At 32.9% G+C, this 23201-nt stretch overlaps 1 protein-coding gene across 1 annotated transcript in view; it reads left to right on the top strand.

Moving 5' to 3' along the window:
- The window catches only part of LOC138326684 (glutamate receptor 2-like), a 98276-nt gene that overhangs the window by 68977 nt on the left and 6098 nt on the right, over positions 1 to 23201 (top strand). Inside the window, exons 5-13 of the mRNA XM_069272685.1 lie at positions 5899 to 5952; positions 6477 to 6638; positions 7368 to 7565; positions 9659 to 9766; positions 10907 to 11014; positions 13534 to 13606; positions 14473 to 14612; positions 16616 to 16971; positions 22365 to 22563. Coding sequence (XP_069128786.1) covers positions 5899 to 5952; positions 6477 to 6638; positions 7368 to 7565; positions 9659 to 9766; positions 10907 to 11014; positions 13534 to 13606; positions 14473 to 14612; positions 16616 to 16971; positions 22365 to 22563 — 1398 coding nt within the window. The remainder of the gene's footprint in view (positions 1 to 5898; positions 5953 to 6476; positions 6639 to 7367; positions 7566 to 9658; positions 9767 to 10906; positions 11015 to 13533; positions 13607 to 14472; positions 14613 to 16615; positions 16972 to 22364; positions 22564 to 23201) is intronic.

The following is a 23201-nucleotide window of genomic DNA, read 5'->3' as shown; positions in this document are numbered from 1 at the left end:
TTCTGTCTTAAAAATGTAGCCAAAACTTTATTTGTTGCATTTTGCATACATATTTGTGATCATAATATGTTATTATTTAAAGTCTTTAGAAAATAAATCAGTTTTATGGCATAAAACATTATTTTGATTCCTTTTTGGAACAAAAAGGGAACCCTGTCAAACGCGTCTACTGGGCAACTTTAATTTGGCAATAGCACATGCCTCTGAGGCCTTTTGAATGTTTTAAACGTATTTCAAGGGTTTGTATTTATGTTGCTACATATAACTTTTAATTTTAATAAAATTGGTTCGTGGGCAAATTTCCATTGTTCGCTAAAGAAGTTCTTTGTTGCTGACAAATAAAACTATTGCAGTAAGACTGGGAAAAATATAATCACTGACGTTTTGTTTTGTGAATGTACATGTACCTTGTTAGTTGTGCAGTTTTGTGCCTCAGCATCAGTCACGTTTTTATTGTCTTTCCTATCATTGTCATCCTTGTCAATGAAGACGTTAGTATACATAATGGATTTTGTACTGTCGTGATCTGATAAGGTTGTGGTTGTGATGACATTATGTGATCTGATAAGGTTGTGGTTGTGATGACATTATGTGATCTGATAAGGTTGTGGTTGTGATGACATTATCACAAATAGAAACGTAATCCTCTACCGAAATATCTGCGTTCGGTACCCACAGGTTCCTAAGTTAGCGTTATCTGGATCTTCGGACTCGACCTTGACCCTGTCACAGCTTCCGTTTCTGTTTCGAAGAAAAATTTCCATTTTTACATGCCTCGAATATTCTTTTTGTTTCAAAATCTCACTTAATTTACTGGTTTTGATTTTAAATTCCTTCGCTACTTGTGTTTTAGTTCCTTGATTGATAAGCCATACAACAAGGAACTAAAACACAAGTAGTGAAAGACTGATAGACTGATTTGTATTATTGTTATGACATTTACTCACAACATCAAAACTCACCTGTGAACACTAACTTCATGGTCAAGTAACATTCAATTCATAAAAGGCGCGGCCCATTTTCGCCTTGGTGTACAATGTACACTATATCTGGCTAGACCCAGCTATACAAATCAGTCAAATGTTTACATAATATCCGGGTAAAATTAGTTGAAAAAGTGATGACGACGGGAACAAAAAAGGCAAGGAAGGGGAATGTATATATGTTCATATTAAGCGCAAATTCAATATATATGCAACTGTACAATGAAAACATAAAAAAGTATTTGGCAAAAAAAGAATAACGATAGATTTTTTCATAGGTTCCACACAGATTTCTTTAGCAAAAAAAAGCAGGTTAATGATTGATTCTACGATACCTTCAAACATGTTCAAATGGTCGAATGTCGATTAATGGTCTCAAGCAATGTACTTAACAGGATTTTGTTTAAGATCTTTCAATTTATATATTATTAGCTTTGTAGATTAATCGCCAAGCGTCTGTCTAAGCATGTTAATAGCACGCGGAACAATGATATAATCAATTAGGAATAAAGATTAATTTATACTAAATGCACTTTATCTCATACAGCGTATTAATACCAAAGCAGGGCAAAATGTAATTTTCTGTGTCTAGAAAAAATCCTGCACATTTTATCGTTAAGGGGACTTGTATCGCTTTTTAGTGTTGGAAATTAATGTAAATAACCTTTTAACGAGAGTACCCATGATACCTGACTTAAAGAATTACCACGGCGATAAAACAATAGCTCTTTGTACTCTTAACATACCCTCACAGTAACTGTTGCACTTTCTAACGATGTAAAGATCATGCATACGGCAAGAGGGTAATTGCCATAGTTACAAGGAATATCCGTGGTTACCGCAAAAAATCCCAACGTGCTTATCAAATGTAGCAGACTTTGTATGATTAAACAAATGTTTGATCGAACGCGCCGCGGATTGGCCGACATTTTTTCTTAGATAAGTGTTATTTATGTCTTTTTGATAGAATGCTCCTCTGAATGATTGCTATTTAGGGAAAGTCGCTGGCATTAAAGTTTTTTATCTGAGTGACCAGGTTATGTTTACGGTATGGCCCATTCACATGAATTTGATCGTTTTTGTTTTATCATTAACAATAATCATGTGTTGATCACGATATCTAAAACACTGTACAATCTCAACGCAAACAGTAACAGCAAACATAGTTTTCGATATAAGTGTATACCCACAAGGTCATTTGAAAACTTTAATATAGTCAGCGGTTTAACCTTGATGAAAGAGATTTTGTGATTCACAAAATCGGGTGGTTATGAGATCCGAAAACGACTTAAGTAAAGTACGATTTACCGTCGTTAAGTCCTACCTTACCGTGATTATGACGTTATATTTATATTTCCGTTTTCTCTTTGCTATATAACCTTACCAACTGCAAAATCGTTTACACTTGCGTAAACGCAGTGGTTGCCGCGCGAGAATACACACACCGGAATACTGCGCAAGTAGTGTGCATGCGCATCTGATTAGACCTATTGTATCTGTATGACAAATCTTCAATATACTGCATGCATGGATATAATGTAAATCTTTAATTACATATCAGCAAATAAAATATTTAACAAAGATTGTATAAATGGGATTAAAAAAAATAAAGTTAATGTGGAACACCTAACTTTTAATTAAATGGTCGGTCGAAATGTAAATATCATGAATAATTGTTATTGATCGCGTCATTTAAAATATCTGTACAAAAAATGCAGTTTATACACCAGTAAATAACAAACAATAAAAATCATTCCATAAACAACAGTTACGTCACTAAACAGTGATATTTCGGTAAATTCACATTTTTTTTCAAATATATAAGATTGATAATAGTTCAAAATCCATTCCACCAACTATTGTATACTAAACTCTTTTTTTAAAAAAAAACATCTATAATTCGAAACATTATTCACATGGAAATGATTATTTCTAACCTGGGCAGTTCCTAAATATTAGCCGATTCAAAACACATTGTATTGTGAAAGAAACACAAATTGGTCAAGAATAGTACAGTGGTGGGATTGGATCAAGCAATATTATATCTTTAGCCTACGATATCATCCACTTGTAGCTCATGCAATTAAACCTTTCGTAGCGATCGCTTCTACACAAGGTCAATTTTTCTATGGTCCGTATTGATAACTGTGAATTTAATAAAAATGAACTTATACCATATGATTCTAATGTTGTTGTTTTTAAAAAATGAATGGTATCTAAAGTCGGTATACTTTAATTAACCTCGACATTTTGACTTTTCACGAACATCTTTATTTTTCTTTTACAATTGAATTCAATTATAATGATGTAGTACATAATCCAGCATTCAGGTTTATTTTGTCGATACATTGTACTCAGTCATTTTCTTCCTCATTTCCTATAAGAGTCCCCTTTTTATGAATAACCCATCCATTCATATTCGATAATGTTTCTAAACGCGTCTTCATGGGTATTGCCTAAAACACGTTATACCGCGGGTTTACAAGAAATAGATCGCTCCATCAAAATTGCATGACACTTTCAGATCAGTTTTTATGTGCTAATATGAACCACGTGATACAGCTTTACAAGTGCATCACGTGGTGTCGGTACGGTACTCTCTCAACGTCACAATTAAACGAAAGTACATGCCTCGAGCTTATAGAACGTCCCGTTGTACAGCCAAATGGCATTAATATCATCACGATTTTCTCGCCATTCCTTTTAACTAGTGTTTCTATAGACGTGATGGCATGTTATTAGCAAGAAGGTAAAAAAAATGTAAAACCATTTTCCGTCATGAACGTGAAAGATTTGTCTTCAACGCGAAGACCGTTCGATTTATTACATAACATTTTCATTCAATTACACATCCCGTTGAAAGATTGTCGCTTTAAAAATATTAGATTGCTATCAGAAACAGTTTTTTAGCAATTTGCGTAACGTTTTTGTAATAAAGTGAAATCAAATGAGGTTTTTTTCCAGATAACGAAAACGTTATGAGCAAACCGACAGCCATCGGTGCTTTAACACTTTTCCTTTAGTACTATTGTTAGCATGTTACTGATTTGAAATTAAGGCGATTTTTTATATTCCAAAGTTCCATCGACAAGGAAAGTAGTTGTAGCCACCTTTGTAATGACATGATATCTTTTACATCTGTAAACACAGTTGGGTACTAGAATTTCAAGTCAAGAACTTTTGACGTGTTGAAAATTCTAGTCGTCAATTTCAGGTTAGCATTTCTTACCCTTAGGTTAAGATTTCTTAACTTTAAGATATCTCAACCTAAAATTCAGGGTAGAAAAGCTTGCCTGTTAATATATAAGCAATATATCTATATTAATAAAGCATATTGTTTTAATTATCCCTGCCTTCATGAAGGATATTTCTATATTGATAATTTTGATACATTAAAAGTTAAGTTAAAAACATTCAAAGTTAACACAAAGCAATATTCCACATTAAATCAAAATATGTGGATATAACAATGTTTTAGTTTCTACCATAAAGTGAATGTTGTTTATACCTCGTTTGTCGTGGCCATAGGAGGCAGTATAACAGGAGTGGAATGAACTGTAGCTAGTTTAACGGAACGAGGGTTTACTATCCAGAAATAGAAAATTCAAATGTTCAGCGGATTCAACGCATTTAGAGGCGTCTAGATTCTATATGATATGATAGATTATTCTAAACACTGTCTATACCATATGAATTAAACATCTCATTATAAAAACGATATTTATGTCTGTAACTATTTACTATTAGATATTTTTAATACGTAATTGAGTTGCAAAATTGTCTAAATTGTGAAACCGATACTTTGATCACGGTGTATATCAATATTTCAGAATAGATGCGGACACAAGATTTAAATTCATCTTCACAAATACAGTTGTGTTACAAGTTTCATTTGTCTAAACGTTAAATTTCTTCCCTCATGTTTAGTCGATTTGACAAAATCCCAAACCAGTATATATAGCGCTTTTTGTGTACAATTTACCGGGTAATTGAAATTTAGTGTGTCTAGTTATCTTTTGACAGAAGAAAAAGGTATTATTAAATTTAGTTCATCGTGGAAAACTGAAATGTGATCAATATAAATTTGGTTTCTAAGAGTTATCTGTCTTTTTTGCCTAAGCTAATGACATATGATTCACCAGTAGACAAATTTCATTTAAAAGCCAATTTTCTAAGAAAGAAATGACCTTTTAAATCATAAGTTATTACCTATTACTTATTCATGTAATACCTGAGACTGTTGTTACCGTTCTAAAATAAAATAAAGACTTTTAAAATCGTTAAACAGCAAATTTATCCATACTTAGCTTTCCCCATCCGCCTTCTAGTTACTTTCTGCCACTCTAACTGTGGACAGTTAGGAATTTAAGCGTGATAAAAGGGCTGACCCCATATCATGTAATTAAGTCAAAACGAATAACTCGACCTATTGCATTACCACAAATATACATGTTATAAGTTTGTATAGATTATATAAAGAATAAAAAACATGACAAGTTTGTAGTGACTGTATAACTGGTTAATTTCGCTTTCATAATTTAGAGAGGGAGAGAGAGAACGAGAAAATATATTTCAATTGTTTTCCTGATTTGGCTACAATTATAAGCATTGGATGTCATATTTTTGACATGCATTGGTGTGTAATATACATTGGGTGTTCTAGCATATCCAGTGGTGCTTTTAAAGTAATCATTTTCGTTTAAAAAAGAAAATAGATAAAACATAAAGCAGGAAATAGATACTTATACAAATTGGTATGATTTTGATATATTGCAGAAAGCCTCATACTTATACAAATTGGTATGATTTTGATATATTGCAGAAAGCCTCCAATTAAACGATTCGGTTTTTTTTTCTTCTTTTCAGTCGAATATTTATAAAAAGATCGTATTTATTAATGATTTTATTTTTATAGATACGAAAACTTGGAATGAACAAGAGAGGCTACAAATACATTCTGGGAACTTTAGTGAGTATTATTTTAATGTCGCTCTTCGATGACTCATCAAACTCACTTTTGTGATTAAAGTAGGGACACAAAGCATTCTAAGAATTGTATCCATATTATTATGTAAACATTGATATTAAAGTAACTGTTATGTGGAGTTGTTTTCTTGTGATAATGTATTTATTGTAATATTGATATTTTGAAAACAAAATATCGTTATTCTGTTAGAGAAGTACTTGTAGGACGTTGCTCATCAAATAAAAGGAAAACAAATGACAAGAGAAGATCAATCTGTAGGATGTAATACAGTGAAACCTGCCTTAGCGACCACCTCTGTATAACGACCACCTGCTTAATAAGACCATTTCATCATGGTCGAAAATGGTCAATCCCATGTGTGGTATTTAAAGACAGATTTGACTGTCCTGATATGTTCTAACTTTTGTTTTCTGTTTTACATACTATAACAATTTGTGATATAATTCTGAGTCATCAGTGTTGCTGTGCGAGAAGTAATTTGATTTTTCTTTATGCTTTGATTTCAGAATATTTTGAATTTAAACTTGCAACGATTTACTCATGGAGGTGTCAATATAACAGGATTTCAGTTACTGGATTATTCGGCTCCAAATGTTATGGAGTTTCTATCAAGATGGCGGTCACTTCCGCCCAGGGTATGGAAGGAAGCTGGGAGAGATCAAATATCAGTAAGTACATAAAGCATTTTACAAATGTTTTATACTCTTGCACACACTCTTTTACTCTCATGCTCACACTATATGAGAGAGTGAGAAAGTGTGATAATAAGCAAGAGAAATCATGAGGATGAGAAAATGAGTGAAAATTGACGATAGAGGGGAACAGAAGAGAATAACTAGCAATATTAATATTTTTGTCAAAAGAAAAAATGAAATAACATAAAATTCTGGTTTTCTCTTGTCACTGCATGCAAATGTCAAAATCAATTAAAGTTAAAAAAAAATCAAAATGCCGAATGGTGTGTCGAATTACACTTGTCACTTAATGCAATTTTCAAAATGATTAAAATGACAAAAGATTCATATTTCAATTCTCTTTCATAACTTTTTGCACATAAAAAGTAGTTGAATGGTTTGATATAACGATGTTTCCTTCTGTAACTGAGTGCAAATATGAAAGACAATTCATTGACCTGATTGGGAAAAAAACTCATTCCAAATCAGAACGGAATGTTGTATTCTATATTTGCATATTGCAGAGTTAGCTGCCCTTGCGGATAGGTATTGAATGTGACGCCATCTGTATGCGAGCGTAACGTCATACTTTTCAGAGAAAACGAGTAAATTCTGCCTTCAAATAAATGACGTCACAATGGATTCCTATCGACAAGGGAGATAACTCTGTATTATATAAAGACGATATGTTGACCATATTTGTTCGTTTTGAAACCTTTTCAGGTCGACGCTGCCTTAGCAGTTGATGCCGTTACCGTCGTCCGGAGAACCATTCAGTCTATGTTGAGAAATAATACGGAGGTATTCCGAACGACATTTCGTCGTGGAGATGTTTATAATAATAACAGGACTAGAGGTATTCCATGCAATGATGGTAACCCTTGGATGCATGGCAACGCTATCATCAATAACATTAAACAGGTAAAATAATATTCCTCTATGTATGTTAAAGTTTTGCTGAACTTTAAACTGTAAGTGTGATCTATTTAAGCATTAAACTATCTTACTATGGCATCTATGGTCTATATAGATGCCAGAGCTTTTGACAATCTTACAATGCGCTCTAGCGCATTATGAGATGGTTGTCTGCAAAGCTCTGGCATCTATATAGACCATACATGCCATAGGAAGAAAGGTCAATGCTTATATTTACATTATCAACTCATTTTTGGTTCTCTGCATTAACATTGTATAGCTAGACCAGGAAAACCGTTTATCAACGACGATTTAATCCACACGATTATAACAGCCATTTTAACGGTGATCAATTGACGTCACCACATCAACATTAGTGACGTCATAATGATCACGTTTTGGGTGTCAGTTATACTCTCATATACTTCACTTTGCCTTGGTTAGTTTATATACATTAATGTAGTAGAAGTGACAAGGAAATGTAAATATAAACTCTTGTTACGATACTCAAATGTTTTAATGTTCACATAGTAGGTATCAATAATGAATATATCTATCTGAGTCATAATTCCAAAAAAAAATCCTGAATGGGTCTTTACTTGTTACAGATCTATAAATTTCAAAATAGAAAACGCAATTTAAATGTGCAAGAAACAGAATTTGAGCAACGCTGGTGTAAAAAATCGATAACCTCATTTAACAAAGTAGGCAATAAAGGAACCTTAAAGACATATATCAGAAGCGTGTATATTTAAAATATATATGTCTGGAAAAAAGATTCGATTGAAATCGCTGGTTTTATTTCAAATTTCAAATGTCAAATTGCTATCTTCACAATGTTATGCTAGAATAAAAACTGAACACTTTATTAGATCTACTCGGAAATGTATAGCATGAGTTTAAAATGTTCGCATCGATTGTGTTACTCTGTGTGGCTTTGATACAATTAGATTCACAGAAAAAAACAAGGCCGTGACCGAAATGTATATTGTATCTCTGATCTATAGGATACAGCGGTGGAGACGTTATCTTGCCTGTCTGAGAATTCCGATAGATCAAATAATTTTGGAAAGATAAGCGATAATAAACTGCATTGGAATCGTCCCAGTTAATGGTTGTCAATCATTCAAACAAGAGTTTTGAACCCATACTGTTTCTAATCAATACAGCTGAGTTTTGTTTCGAATTTTGCATTTGATTAAAAAGTCTTCTTCTAAAACATGGCTCTTTTTTATACTGAAATATGATATAAACAAATATATTTTAAAAATTGGAACGGTTCTTAATTTACGATTAAAAAGTGTATTTTATGAAACAAATTTCGATGCTGCCATCAATAACAAGTAGTCAAGGAGCATCCTTAGTTCGAAAATGAACAAAATGAAAAATATTGGTTTTAACGCCATAAAGATATGTAATTGCATTCATTGAAGCTTTATCTTAATTGCATAAGAATAACTTACAAAATACATAGTGAAAAAAAAAAGTTGACTGGTCTCAATGATATAACCATTAAAGATTTAAAGCGTATAGTATTTAACGTGGTTTATTATCTTCCTGTTGATAAAAACCCATTACGATTATTCTATAGGAATCAAAGTACAAAGGAAATAAGAAAGGAATGTGAAGCTGTGCCATCAATGTAGGCCATCTTCTGGGCCCTTTATGTATTAGTTCTAAATCCAATAACCATTGCACTTGGGACCAACGAAAACCGCCTTTTACATTTATCATGAAGTTTAGGACATATAGAACCTTTCTTGGGTATAACAATAATACTCTTCAGAGCCACAGGGATAACGCTATATCTGTACAAATGTCGCATATGGGAAAGTTCGAAAGTTCACAACATGATATTGTTTTTGTTCTCTAGGTACTCTTTTCTTTCTTTTCTTTACCCGCGCCTTCGGATCTATGGTTCCCAAAGTCAGTTATCAAGGAAATATATATATAAACCCATAATAGATAATGTTACATTCGACTTCTGGTTTACTGTAATTTATCAACGGTTCGCGATTGAATTGAAATGAAGGTTCTTATGGAATTATAGCAATGGTGAAAAGTTATTCACATGCGGTACTTATTTTATATCTTTCCAGATTGATCCCCGTGGTTTAACCGGGCATTTAGAATTCAACGAAAACGGTATGCGTAAAGGATACAAACTGGATGTGTTTAAAGTTGGTCTCAAACATGGTCCTTATAAGGTAAGAAATACTATATTTAAAAAAAACATACGAACAAAGGGGAAAGAAAACCGTTACTGTCTTTTTTAAGGTCAGATCAGAGTTGTTATTAATGTGTTTTATTTTCTCAAAATGAAATGTACTTATGATTAAATGATAGTTCGAAATGAAGTGCCAACGTCTTACCTCAAAATACACTGACAATATGTTAAACTGCTTCAATAATTATCTTATTTCTGTATATGTTCTTAAATGGTCGTTAACCTCCAATGTTGTATACATGTAACCCAAGGTCAAACAAATCGCCGTTGTCTACATATAGCAAACAAATACATCACAAAGCTAGTATTCACATTGGTAATTGTCTCGTAGACGATTGATCATGTCCATTAATTTGTATAGATTCGTAGGAAACATCCCTATATGATCTTAACCTATTGTGTAGACATATATACATCATCCTTATTGGGATGTCATCTTTTACCTTTGAAGTATTGATATACAATAGATGAAATAAGAAATATACATCCTGATAAAGCCCATCGTTAGCGATAGGCCTGTGTGTCTGGTTATTCTTTGGTTAATGTAAACCATCTAATATGAAAAATGAATTTCTGGGTAATTTTATGGTGAACTACCCCACCCCTCGTACAAAATGAATCCGTCTGGTTAATTGTATGGTAAATCACCTCACCCTTTTATAAAACTGGATTCATCTGGTTAATCTCATGGTGAACCACCTCCACCTCCTCGTAAAAAATGGATCCATTTGCTATGCGATGACATCAGATGTAATTTGATCAGCACTCACTCCTTACCCTATCATTACTGTTCTTTAGTATTAGACTTCTGACCTAGTAAATATACCAGTTTATTGCTATAATCTCTGGAATATTGCAATAAAAAATAAACAGCATGCTTAAAGACTTCAAAAAACACATAGTTTTTGTTTTTATTCCCTCCCTTTGATGTTGTATATATGGTCCTCAGAACAAATTATCAAACAAATCAGCGAGTGGCTTAATCAAATATGCTGTCATAACAGAGGAAATGTTATAAAACAAAACTACTGAATTTCCACCATAACATTGCCATTTCAAATATTTACTAATATTTTCTGCTATTTCAAATATAATTCCTGTCATATATATCATTTTACAGATTGGCATATGGAAACCGAAAGATGGATTTCAACTGATAAGTAATTTGAATGAATCGCATAACGACTCCACCCTGGGCGTTGAAACCATTCGAGTCACCAGTATATTGGTAATATATTTTAATACATAATATCTGTCAATTCTTTACTAGACTTACCACTAGTCTCTATGATATTGAAACAAAAAATCCCTAAAATTTGGCTTGATTATTTTTGTTTCCAACTAGGGGGAGACAATCTAGTGAAAAAACTCTGCTGATTAAGTCTTATCAACAACTAAGGGTCTGGGCGCCTGTCTGGTTCTTAACATGTACTAAAAGTTCTTACAGCTCGTCATCAACTCCCTTCAGAAGCAATCCTAGATCCTTCCTTCATTCTATGCTACCAATGTTCCGTTCTAGTTATAACTTTTTTGTAATAGAGCGAAAGTAATTAGGGCCCCGCATCGAGATGCGGGTGCCCTATAGTAATCAGGTTGTCCGTCTGTCTGTCCGTCCGTCCGTCTGTCCGTTTTTCTTTCTTTTGCACATTAATGATGGAAGGGAGTGGAGTATTTTCCCCATATTTTACATGATGATTCCCCATCCATCCTAGATCTGCTTGGTAATTTTTCAGGCTGAAATTAAATTAAAAAATCGGCCATCTTGGATTTTAACATTTAAAAACTAGTATACAATATTCACTTAGAACAGTTTCATCTAACTTGATATTTTTTCAGAATTTATCCTGAAGTAAGTTTTTCCAGAGACAAAGAAAAGATATACCATTCCACAGAGTTTATTTGCAGATACAACTCTTATGGAAAAAAAACCTTTTACATGATTAAAATATTTGAGCAAGACCTTTATTCCCTTCCTTTCACATTTGTTATGTGTTTCTTCAGCAAACTATGAGGTTTACCTTGTTTAAAAGGGGTATTTGAGTTAATTGTATGCTCTTAATGTAATGTTAGCTTGGAATCGGGATTCAAGTTAAATACTTGGAAGACTTTTTCCAAAGAATTATAATAATGTACCATCATCGGTTTCCCAATTAATGTTGACATTAATTATTTATTAGCAACATATAGCTAACACGGAAGAATTCGTTGTCAAAATACTACTTTTCCACTTAAGCACGTCAGACACATAGCGGGGCCCTTTCTGACGTGTCAGTGTTCTAGTTATTATTCTGAGCCTCCTAAATCTGAATACTTAACCATCGTGGCTTGCATCCGTCATCCTCTTCTTGCTTAAAGTCGTGTCATCTCATGAGTTTGTACCTGTCTGCACCTTCTGACGGACTAGCCGTATGGTTCCGACATCAGCAATTACACATATCGCCTCTTGGGTGTAGTAATATAGATCAAAAGTCGTCAGAATATTGCTGTAATTGGATGATATCAAATCATCCTAGTAATGGACTGGGAATAAGGATCTGATTATTAGGAGAATGTGTCTGCTGCAATATCCTACTATTGTTACATGTAACGAGCAGACGACATATATGGATAATTTACCTCGTGTGAAACGAAAATAGTTATGCGAGAGGAGAATCTCAACTTGTTACATGTATAACCCGAGGGGATTTTAGTAAAAACATGTTGTTGGGAAGGGATTAAAGTAACGATGGCGTCATTTCGTGCTTCCTATTGAAATCACAAATTATGTCTTAAGGAATATAAAAGTGCTTTCCCAAATGGTAATATTTTATGAAATGTGTTTTTGCCATTTTCAACCAAGAGGAAATTTTATAGAAAAATACGAAGATAAGTCAAAATCCTTGCGAAGGAAAATGTAGCAATTAATCTAAAATGCATCACTAGGTTTTTGAGACATAATCGTTAAATTCTATTCTATTGCTGTATGATATATAGGGTGAGGATGGCCCCGACCTAAACTATTATTGGCACGATCAATTGTTCGGATGGTGTGTTAATCAAACTAATTTTCCTATGGAGTATGAATGATAAAATGTTCGGGAAATCTATAGCATTCTGTCCATCCATCATATAAATAGCATGATTTGCTTCTGTGTGCTTCGCTTGCGTAATTATAATGGGTTATTTATGTCTAAACATTTATCATACCTAAAAAGGGTGAAACTTGGGGAAAAAGAGCATAGCAGATTCCACACAGTCAATATGCTCAATGAAAGGTCAAGATGACAAACCTATGTTTTATTTTGATCTATTAAACGATCCGACGTAGGTTTAAGATTTAATACAGTATATTTATAAATATCGAACATTGACGTAGAAACGTACTCTTAACCTACATTGAATCATGATATAAACAAAATCAAATATGAACAAAATCATGCGTTCCAATAATATCAGTTGGCTCTTTTTAATCGATGAAAATCGATATATATATATCAAATATCGGCGGTGCAGTTTTCTATCTCCCACTTAAATCGGGAGGTAATAATGTAAATCGGGAGGTAAAAAACGGAATCAAAAGATACATTAATAATCACAAAACATTTTATGGGAAAGATAACATAGATGTATTAATGATATTTGATGTTTTACTTATCTCTCAAACGCTTTCTCCGTTTGTAAAATAAATAAGTTATTTTTGCTTTGCAATACTGATACTGAAGCATCCGTGTGACGTACCATTCCATTTCAATATAAATATTATTTCAGGAGAAACCATTTCTGATGCTTAAAAAAGCTCCCAAAGACGGAGTACCATTAGTCGGAAATAGCAAATACGAAGGTAAGCATTGGTATTTAAATAGTAGTTTCTTTCAAATGCTTTCATTATTGCAAAGAGACACAGTCGCAGTCTCCCAGACCAAACTACACTCACAACGTATACGCTTTACAAGAATTTGAACAATAATCAATAAAACCGGAAGTTTATACCAGAAGTACTATTTACTAGTTTGTAGGATTTAATGACCTAAAATGCTTATGTGGAAAAATAAAGAAAAAAAACAATCGAAACCATTAGATATCAAGTTAAGATAGCGCATCTCTAATGTAAAGTCAAACGTCGTTGTCAAGATATTCGGGTTAATTTTACTTGATACAAAATACTGAAAGAGGATCTTTGAGTTTTAAGAAGTTCGTGTTACGCCAAATACGATATATATTGACATTCATTAATGCTGTGGGCTTTATAAACTAATGACCTTGATAGTATCATGTTATAATGCTGTCCCTGGTATTGTTAATCTTTTGATTTCAATACAAAACCATATCAATATTTTGTTTAAATGGATCAAACTGAGGACTTTAAATCCAAAACAAAATTAATTCACAACAGGGAATCGACAATATTGAGACATTACAAGAAAAAACTGTAAATATCTCTTTTAATGCTTGGTAGAAAAGAGATGGTACCGACCCTTATATGGGTGTACTGTATATGTAATAAAACCATCAATTTGTCTATAACTTTATCACGCATTGCCCACAACCAGCATGGTATTCCCTAGACGTTATAGCGCCGATCTTAACACGATAAGCCACAAAAGTAATTGTTTTTCGCTAAAGGTTAAAATGCATTTTTATTTGTGTTCTTTAAAATTTCAGTTTGTAATTCTTACTTTTTTATCTTTTCTTTTTTTTAAATTTCAGGTTTCTGTGCAGATTTCATCTACTCCATTGCCAGCAAATGTGGATTTACCTACGACTTAAGACCGAACAAGAATGGCGTTTATGGGAAGAAATTTGATAATAATACTTGGAATGGCATGATCGGAGAACTGATTGCAAAGGTTTAGCATTTCTTTATCTTTTTCCTAGTCCTTTTTTATTTTTTATAATATTCCTATTCTTTAAAATCATTTTGCATACAGAATAACAACCCGTCAATCATGTGGTATTTTTTTAATTTGTTTTAAAGTTTCAACTTAATTGATTAAAGAGTATGGCCATGTCCTTTAAAGAAAAATTTTTTTAATAAAGAGAGAAGTAAAAAGAGAAAAGAAGAAAATGAAAAAATTCCCTTAATGTTCAACGCCCACTTCGAAGACAACATGAGGGTATCTTTAATGCCTTATTATATCATGCAATAATCTCATTGAGTTGGGAGAGGGGAAATGTTATCTAAAATCAATGTTTGAACTTTAATAGAGTGCTTCGTATTCATATCAGATACCAGCATTAGTCATAATATGGTACTCTAGTAAGATATATGGTATGAATTCAATTGATTAACTTTTAAACGCGGATATTTACATTTTAGAACCGCTGTATTATATAATTTAATGAGAAAAAACTAACGTTCAGGTAAAGAATTGTTTCGTGGGACTCGGCTTTGCCTTAATTACGCCTTAGCCGTTTGTTTACCGAGGATTCACTTTCACAAGTTCTGCTTCAGAACTATGTGGTATTCACGAGTTTTAGCAGCGATTTTTTTTTCTCGGATTCTTATCAGTCGCAAAGTACGCCAAATTAAATCACATGCGAATATTATTTACATTACAGTATATCACATATATTGATATGCATTATTAATATTGAAATAATAACATACATTTTCAAAATATGACATATACCTTTTTTTATTTATTCTTGAGGAAGTACTTAATAGTTTTTAAATTTTGCGGGTGTATAATTCCGCGATTTAATCTTTGGAACTTATTCGCGGTAGTTATTTTCGTAAGTTATTTGTGTAGCCTAAAACAGGCTATGGTATGTAGACCATAATTCTAAAAAAATTCGCGAATTTAATTGTTCCGCAGATTTAGCGAAATTAAAGCCTCTGCGAATATTAGCATCTATACAGTGAAGCTTAGTTTAACCGACACGTAAAATATTGTTGGGAAAATGGAGTGGTATCGAGGAATTAATCATATCACAATGAAGCCATATATACTATACATGAAACCATTTTCGATCATGAAAATGGTTCTCAAGCATTCTTAAGCTTGGTAGAACCGTTTCTAGTACCATTATAAAATAACAAGAGTAGGTTCCTTCCTCATTAGTCGATATTTGACAAACTAGTTAGACCGTTACATCCGTCACATTGTGTCCTACTCGGCAATACAAACTTGAGATATACATTTGTATCAGGAACGATTTATTCAATTACAACATTTTCTATCGATCCCAATGCAATTCAAGAAATTGAAAGTCTAGTTTAAGCAAATTTCTACCGACAAGATTATGCAGAAGGATAACAGCAATACAGGGGAATCGAGATCCCAAAACGACACATGAAAAATACATTTTATACGTCGATTAGTCGCACTTTCCGGTCATTGAAACGTCATTAAATTCACGGTAAAATCCCCGGAAGTGGGACTAATGGATGGTAAATTGCATTTTACCCGCGTCGTTGTGGTATCTCGAAATCAACATATTTAATTCCGTGCCATAGATATCACATTAAACCTTGACCAGATATGATTATTTTACCTTGTCATGATAAATTGTATATATGTACATTAATTGCTTTTATATTGTTTGTTTACTCTAAGAATGTTTTGTAAATATAACGATATAAAACGTCGAAAATCAAATTATATTATTCTGGCCTTAAATATTATCTGCAACGCAACTATATTTTGCTTGAAACGTCATATTTTTATGAGCACATGGTCATGTCATAGAAAGCAGCGATTTTCGGTTGTTGTTTTTTCTCTCGCAAAAGCATGACGTCACAATTGCAACAACTAGTAAGAACAGACAATCCTTATAGAATATCTTCATTTCCGTTTTCTGATCACATGCAAATAAATGTATCGGTTTCTTTCTTTTTTTCGTGTAATAGGAAGCAGATCTGGCAGCAGCCCCCTTAACTATTACGATGGAGCGTGAAGAAGCGGTGGACTTTTCAAAGCCATTTATGAATACTGGAATTAGCATAATGATAAAGAAGCCAGAAAAGCAGAAACCTGGAGTATTTTCGTTCATGAAGCCGTTTTCAATTTCACTTTGGATGTGTATAGTGATCGGATATTTCGTAGTGAGTTTTGGAATCTTTTTAGTTAGTCGATTTAGTCCTACAGAATGGAAAAGAATAAAAATGAGAACAGGGACGGAGTATTTGAATAAATTCACGCTAAAAAGTTCTCTGTGGTTCTCCATGGGATCCCTTATGCTACAGGGAAGCGATACATGTCCCAGGTAAGAATAATCACATTCTCTGTCGATAAGAACTTAATATCCGAAAACAGGCGAATGATGTTAATTTTACATGGATCTCTGAAATTTTAAACAGCATAAATAAAACTTTCAGACATCGGATATAATTCATTTTCACTCCATGCAAAAGTTTACAAATGTATTGGTTCTATATATTATATTCGTGTTATTCAAATATCGCCTTAAATCCCAACACAATGCTTAATCTTGATTTAATGTTGAGAATATGTTCTAAGAGATTTCTAATGCTTTTATTTTCCAATTATAGTGACTGTGTTAGGATTGTGCAATTAAATAAGCTGTCAATTTCTCATAGTTAACATATATACTATTTCGCTAAAGATAACCTATATATTGCTTTTTGTTTAAAATGCTGTTTTTACTCAATAAATACTCAATCATTGACATTAAACATCATCTCAGTCAGAAGAACAGATTGTAATTAAAAGCATTTTTAATACACAAAATATTAGTGAATGATGAGTCAATATCTAATAAAATGTTCATATTAATTAAATGTGACAGATTTACGACCAAATAGTATTTAGCTCTCGAACATTTAGTGCAAATTTCATTTATACTATTCATCTGGAAACAAAACGTATCGTCACTTCTCCAAACTCAGACAAAAATCAATACAAGCGTGGTTAGAGCCATCATAAGCAAGAGAATAGGCAGAGCATAAGGAACATTAAAAAGGGAGATAAATCGTAAAAACCTACAAAGTCATTTAGACATAATATGTGAGAGTGTTTGTGTACTGACAGTTTTAACTATTGTTTTTCTATCATATCATTGCTTTTCGTTACCTAAAGCGCATCTTTAAACCTGATACAAAATAATGATAATAGCAAAATCCGCCCACTCTCGTTTACGAAAGATATTAAATTGAATGAGATCACCGTTACATTATGTTTCAACGCTCAAATACAAAAAAAATCGCCTTTGTCTTTAGAATATAGCAGTTTGTATGTAACATTAACTACAGTCTCTGTTATAAAACTGAGAGGCAGCTACTGTTCAGTCAGTAGAACCGTTTGTTTATTACGCATGAGACCAAGGTTTGATTCCTGTTCAGGCCATTCGATAGGATAGTGTGTTCTCCATGTTTCACAATACTTTAATAATCATTCAAATTGTAACATGTAAAGAAGAAAAAAACATATATGTAGGTAAGAAATAAACTTTATCTCAAAGGTAAAATAGGGAACAATTCTTTGATGAGATATTAAGACACCAGGTCCCGGTTGCTCAAAGCATGGTATGCTTGACCACACGATTAGTGAAATTTTCATTTTTTATTTACTGCAAAATTTAAATAAAATTCTTATAAGAATTTGTAAAAACATTTTTGTAAGAAATTAATTTATCCTGATTTGAAAATTGTCGTTTACCTGCGACTAGCCTAATCATCTTTTAAACAACTGGGCCCTGTTAGCTCCATGAAACAAATTGCTTAATCGCTTATCTTCAAAATTGCTTGAAATGTTTGTTCTGTTTTGTACTACAAGAGAAACAAACTTTAAGCGTACAAATAACTCTCTAAGGATTTACTTAACGAACACGATTAGCTACTCAAAAAACGGATAGTGCTCCATGCATATTCTCAAAAATCACGCAATTGTACCAGACAAGGGTCAAAAGGATAAATGCCAATAACAAATGAGATTTTTTTTCTAAAAGGAAATTCGTGTGAGAAAGATCATACTCGAGTACTTTTAAAGTACAAGGTGGTCTTTGAATTTAATCATTTAAAGCCCCTTTATTGCTGTACAACACGTAGGTCTAGAAATCCTCCAATTGTCTGAATTTTCAGCCATTACTCTAAGCACTTTCCAGATGTATAATAGCTCAAAGCCAATGTTACCTAATCGATCTTTGACAATAGCATTTCTGCCAGACATACCTGTTTCTGTTTTTTTGTGTTAAGGTTCAACTCAATAATCACTGAAGGTGCTCCTTTGTACATAACACACAGGCAACGTGTTGCGGTGCTAAGTACATATTTAAATTAGATAGAAACACTCATTCGAATCAATTAACGAAGATTAGCGATAAGTTGTGACACTACCTTAGGCTATTTGCATAGCTGAAATGCACTCGCACTTTTCGCTCCATTTGATGGCCAAGTAACTAATTCTTAATTGAGTTAGTGTTGTTCTCATTATTGTAGGTGTCACGTAAACTTCACTAAAACGGCTGACAAATGTTACAAACTCGTTGATAGCGTGTTTTAGCACACCATTACAGACAACACCCCAGAATTTAATATCAGGCGTGATATAAAGATGCAAGAGATTGGTATTTTTACTTGATAGAAGTAAATACAAACCTGTATTAGGAACCACCTGAATAAATCAAATACCTGTATTTCATGGTAATGATTGTCATCTTCGTCTTTTTCTTCTTGTTTTCTTATTTTTAGCGAGACCACCTTTCATATGTTACCATATATTTTAAGAACCTTGAAGGGCTTTTGCCAACTTTGATAATTTTAATAAACAAACTTGGCTACTAAATTTCGCGATTTCCATTTCAAAACAAATTCGCGAAGATTACATTAGCGGAATTAAAAATTTAATCAAATATCCTATCAATATTAATTATGTAAATGTTAATTCGATATTCGCGAAAGGAAATCACACACGAAAGAAAGCTGGTTTAAAGTATACGAATATGAAATATGTAGGCTTTCTGCTATTGTGTGATGCCGTTAAACGTAATCGTATTTAATTTTAGTGTAAAAACACAGCTGTTTATTTGTGGTATGTTAAAAATATTTTCCTGAGATTTCCATAAATATTTTATATTTTGTTTTTTCTCAGTGTTATGGATTGAACTTTCCTCAGTGAAACCTTAAACTGAACCTCTTACATGTCTGAACAATTATATAGGTCAATTAATATAGTTTTCGATTAAGAAATAATGGTAACTGTACTTGCTACGTGAATGATTTATTTATTCTGTGTATATAATTTAAATGGATCTTCAATAGACTGATGATGGGAAACCCGTGACAAAATTAGCATTACAATCGGACTGAACAAGCCGTTAGCCTAAAGTACATTATACAATTTGCCTAATTCCTAAGCAATTGAATCAGAATGCTATGCTTAAATAAGGACTTTATTCTAAACAAAACCTCATGGTGCGCGTATCGAACGGGAGGCGTACGTGTCCTGCATAAACTTATCAAAATTAGTTGTACAAGTGTTTAAATGTACGTACTAATAAGCAATTCTAGTTAAGCGCTTGCCCGTGCTTTTCTGTAGCAGAATAAGAATTGGTATAACGTCCGTGTCTGTACATACCAACAAGACCAAATGAGTGCTTCATGTAGACTAAGGGTGCATTGCTTGGGTTTTCGTGGATGATTTCAAGCTCATGAAAATTGGATTTGATATGTTCACACTTTGAACTGATCTGACTGATTCAGGGAGTACATGCAAGGTTTTCCGGGGGATTAATTCTGACAAGTCTGTTACATACATACATTTGGAATTTGAATGCACGCCTCTTGAGACTAATAAAAGAAAAAATCAATTTCATGTCAGATATTACAGACAATGCATCTCCTTTAGTCGAGAGCTGCTTGCGTTGAATGAATTGCAGAATTGCGTTCGCAATATATGTGTCATTTGGTGAGACAGTAATATCAAAAATTGACAATATTACCTATCTGTTGGTTGTGTAGCACGCGTCAATCGAGCAACAGTATACGGTAGGACGATAATGCATATCCATGTTACGCACGCCATCCGTCTGTACATTCACTGTTTGATTGCATCATTGCAGTATAACGCGTCGATCGAAATGAAATCTGAGCAGTGACACGATTTGAAAAGGCCAACTAACTAGAACTCATGTGACAACTCAGAAAATCAATGAACGCTGTGATCTTTCAATTGGCAAGGATACCATGGGCTGTAAATTTAAAGGGTAATATCCAAATGATATGGATGTTCATTAAATTCAATCACAACTTTTTTCTCAAATGTACTTGGTATATCAACAGGTAAATGTTTTGTACTCTGGATATTGTCTGTTGTGTTTGAACTGGTTTTGCTTGTTTGTCTCATTGTGTCATATGAACGGTCTATCTAGGGAATGTAATGAAAATTAAACCAAATTCTCATTATATAACGTTTTATTGTAATTTGAAATACTATCACTGACATTAAAAGCCTATGCATATCACTGAAAGGTTCGTTCTCCCTTGTTATGATGTATTCTTTCATGTTCATTTCTCTGGTAACGTGATCCGATTCCCTGAAGTGTTTGGAATGCAATATTCTGTATCATGGTAAACTTACGTAAAGCAATTTCAATTAAACAACATATGCGCTGTACTACGTAAAATGAAAATGAAAAATGATGCAATTCCGAGACCTTTTTACATCCGGTTATATACATTAAATTAAGCACCAAACAAAATTTCTGTAATCCAAGTTATTTTTGCGTTCGACTTAAGAAGTGTCTTAGGAGCGATTGAAAATCGCGAAAATGGACTGCCACAAATCAAAAACAGAATTATGCGATTCTTAGTCGTTAAATGAAATGAAAAAAATCATTAGAAACGCGAAATTTTCTGCGCCTTTTTTATAGAAAAAAAAATCAAACTCGTCAGCGGTGTAGCATCTTTAAGTATCGGGAATTTGGCTTACCAAGAATGCAAAGTATCTATTGGAACAGTATATAAGATATCTCAAACTTGTATATTTATTTAGAATATAACAAAACATAAATAATCTACTATCTATGACTTAAGTAGCTGAATACACAACAGCGTTTTCCATAGACACTAAATACTGCCGTTTGAAACACTGGCAAGAAGGTGAGGTCAAGTGTCAACATCTGCCGGTGTCGTACAGAAAAAAATATCCGGTACACTGGGAAATAAATACCTGGAATATTTTCCGTGGTTACAGATAACCGCATTGTGTAAAGGCAAGATTTGATCTATTTTGATATTAGTTGCAGTGCTTCTATATAGCATTAATTGCTGCAATAGCCAGTCAACGAGGGAAAATATAATAAAGTCAAATGCAATATATCATTTGTCTTAGATTAAAAAGATTACTAATTAAAATGAAGGATTAACGCCATGAGACTACTGTTAAATAAATATTTGGGTTAACGATGATCATTTATTTCGAGGTCGGATAAAGTTTGCAAAATTATATATAAAAAACAACATAAAAATAAATAGGTCAAGTGTCTTAAATGTAAATGACAACAATGTTTGGCACAGAGAAAATAAATTGGTTTATTGTTAGCGTAGCTTTAAAGAATTTTTCATTTTCTATGTCACTTTTTTTGGTTATTCCATTTTTATGATATTTTCGTTATAATATTTTGTTTATCTCTTTGTTTAGGTCTGCCGCTGGGCGTATAATAGGAGGAACTTGGTGGCTGGCAGTACTTATAGTGATATCTTCTTACACAGCCAATCTGGCAGCCTTCCTTACTATAGAACGTCTACTCACCCCAATTTCCTCAGCCGATGATCTCGCAAATCACCCAGATATGTCGTACGGAACATTGGATTCTGGGTCTACGCAGGATTTCTTTAAAGTTGAGTCGTTAAACTTGTCATATTACTATAAATGTACTTATTTTTCCATAGTCAATTTAAAGTTATGACAAAAGTCATGTTGATCGTGTTAGCGTAGTAATTAATTGGCGCAATTTCCATGATATCTATATAAATAGACGAATAAAATAAAATAAGCATGATAAAAGCATATTTTAGATCAGTATTTCTGGAACATAGACAGCAAAAACAATATTACCACTAAAATATATACGTCTACAGTAATGAAATGAATTCTATAAACGAGGATATATCTGGTGTAGTGTAGAAGTGTAGTGTAGATGTTTTTTCAATTGCTTTTTTTCCATTGAGGCACTATTTATTGTTATAATCTGCTTATTAGAAAAACAGTTTGTGTTGTATTATAGGATATATATGAAATAAAAGCTCAAATAAAACTTAACGAGAAAACTTTCAGTCACATAAATGTTGAGATAAATTTACAGATTTTTATTTCATGTGCAATACTAAATGTAGACACTACCAGTCTGCAATTTTTATAACATCACTAAGATTTAGCCTGATAATTTTCGACATTCTATATTCTGATTCTAGACCTAAAAAAGAAGAAAATCTAACATTAGAATTAAGCTAAACAAATCTAATCAATGATTTAGGG

Source organism: Argopecten irradians, chromosome 7 (genome assembly GCF_041381155.1).
Source record: "Argopecten irradians isolate NY chromosome 7, Ai_NY, whole genome shotgun sequence".
NCBI classification, from domain to species: Eukaryota; Metazoa; Mollusca; class Bivalvia; order Pectinida; family Pectinidae; genus Argopecten; species Argopecten irradians.
Note: the sequence above shows the minus strand (reverse complement) of the source record. Positions and strands in the feature narration are given on the sequence as shown.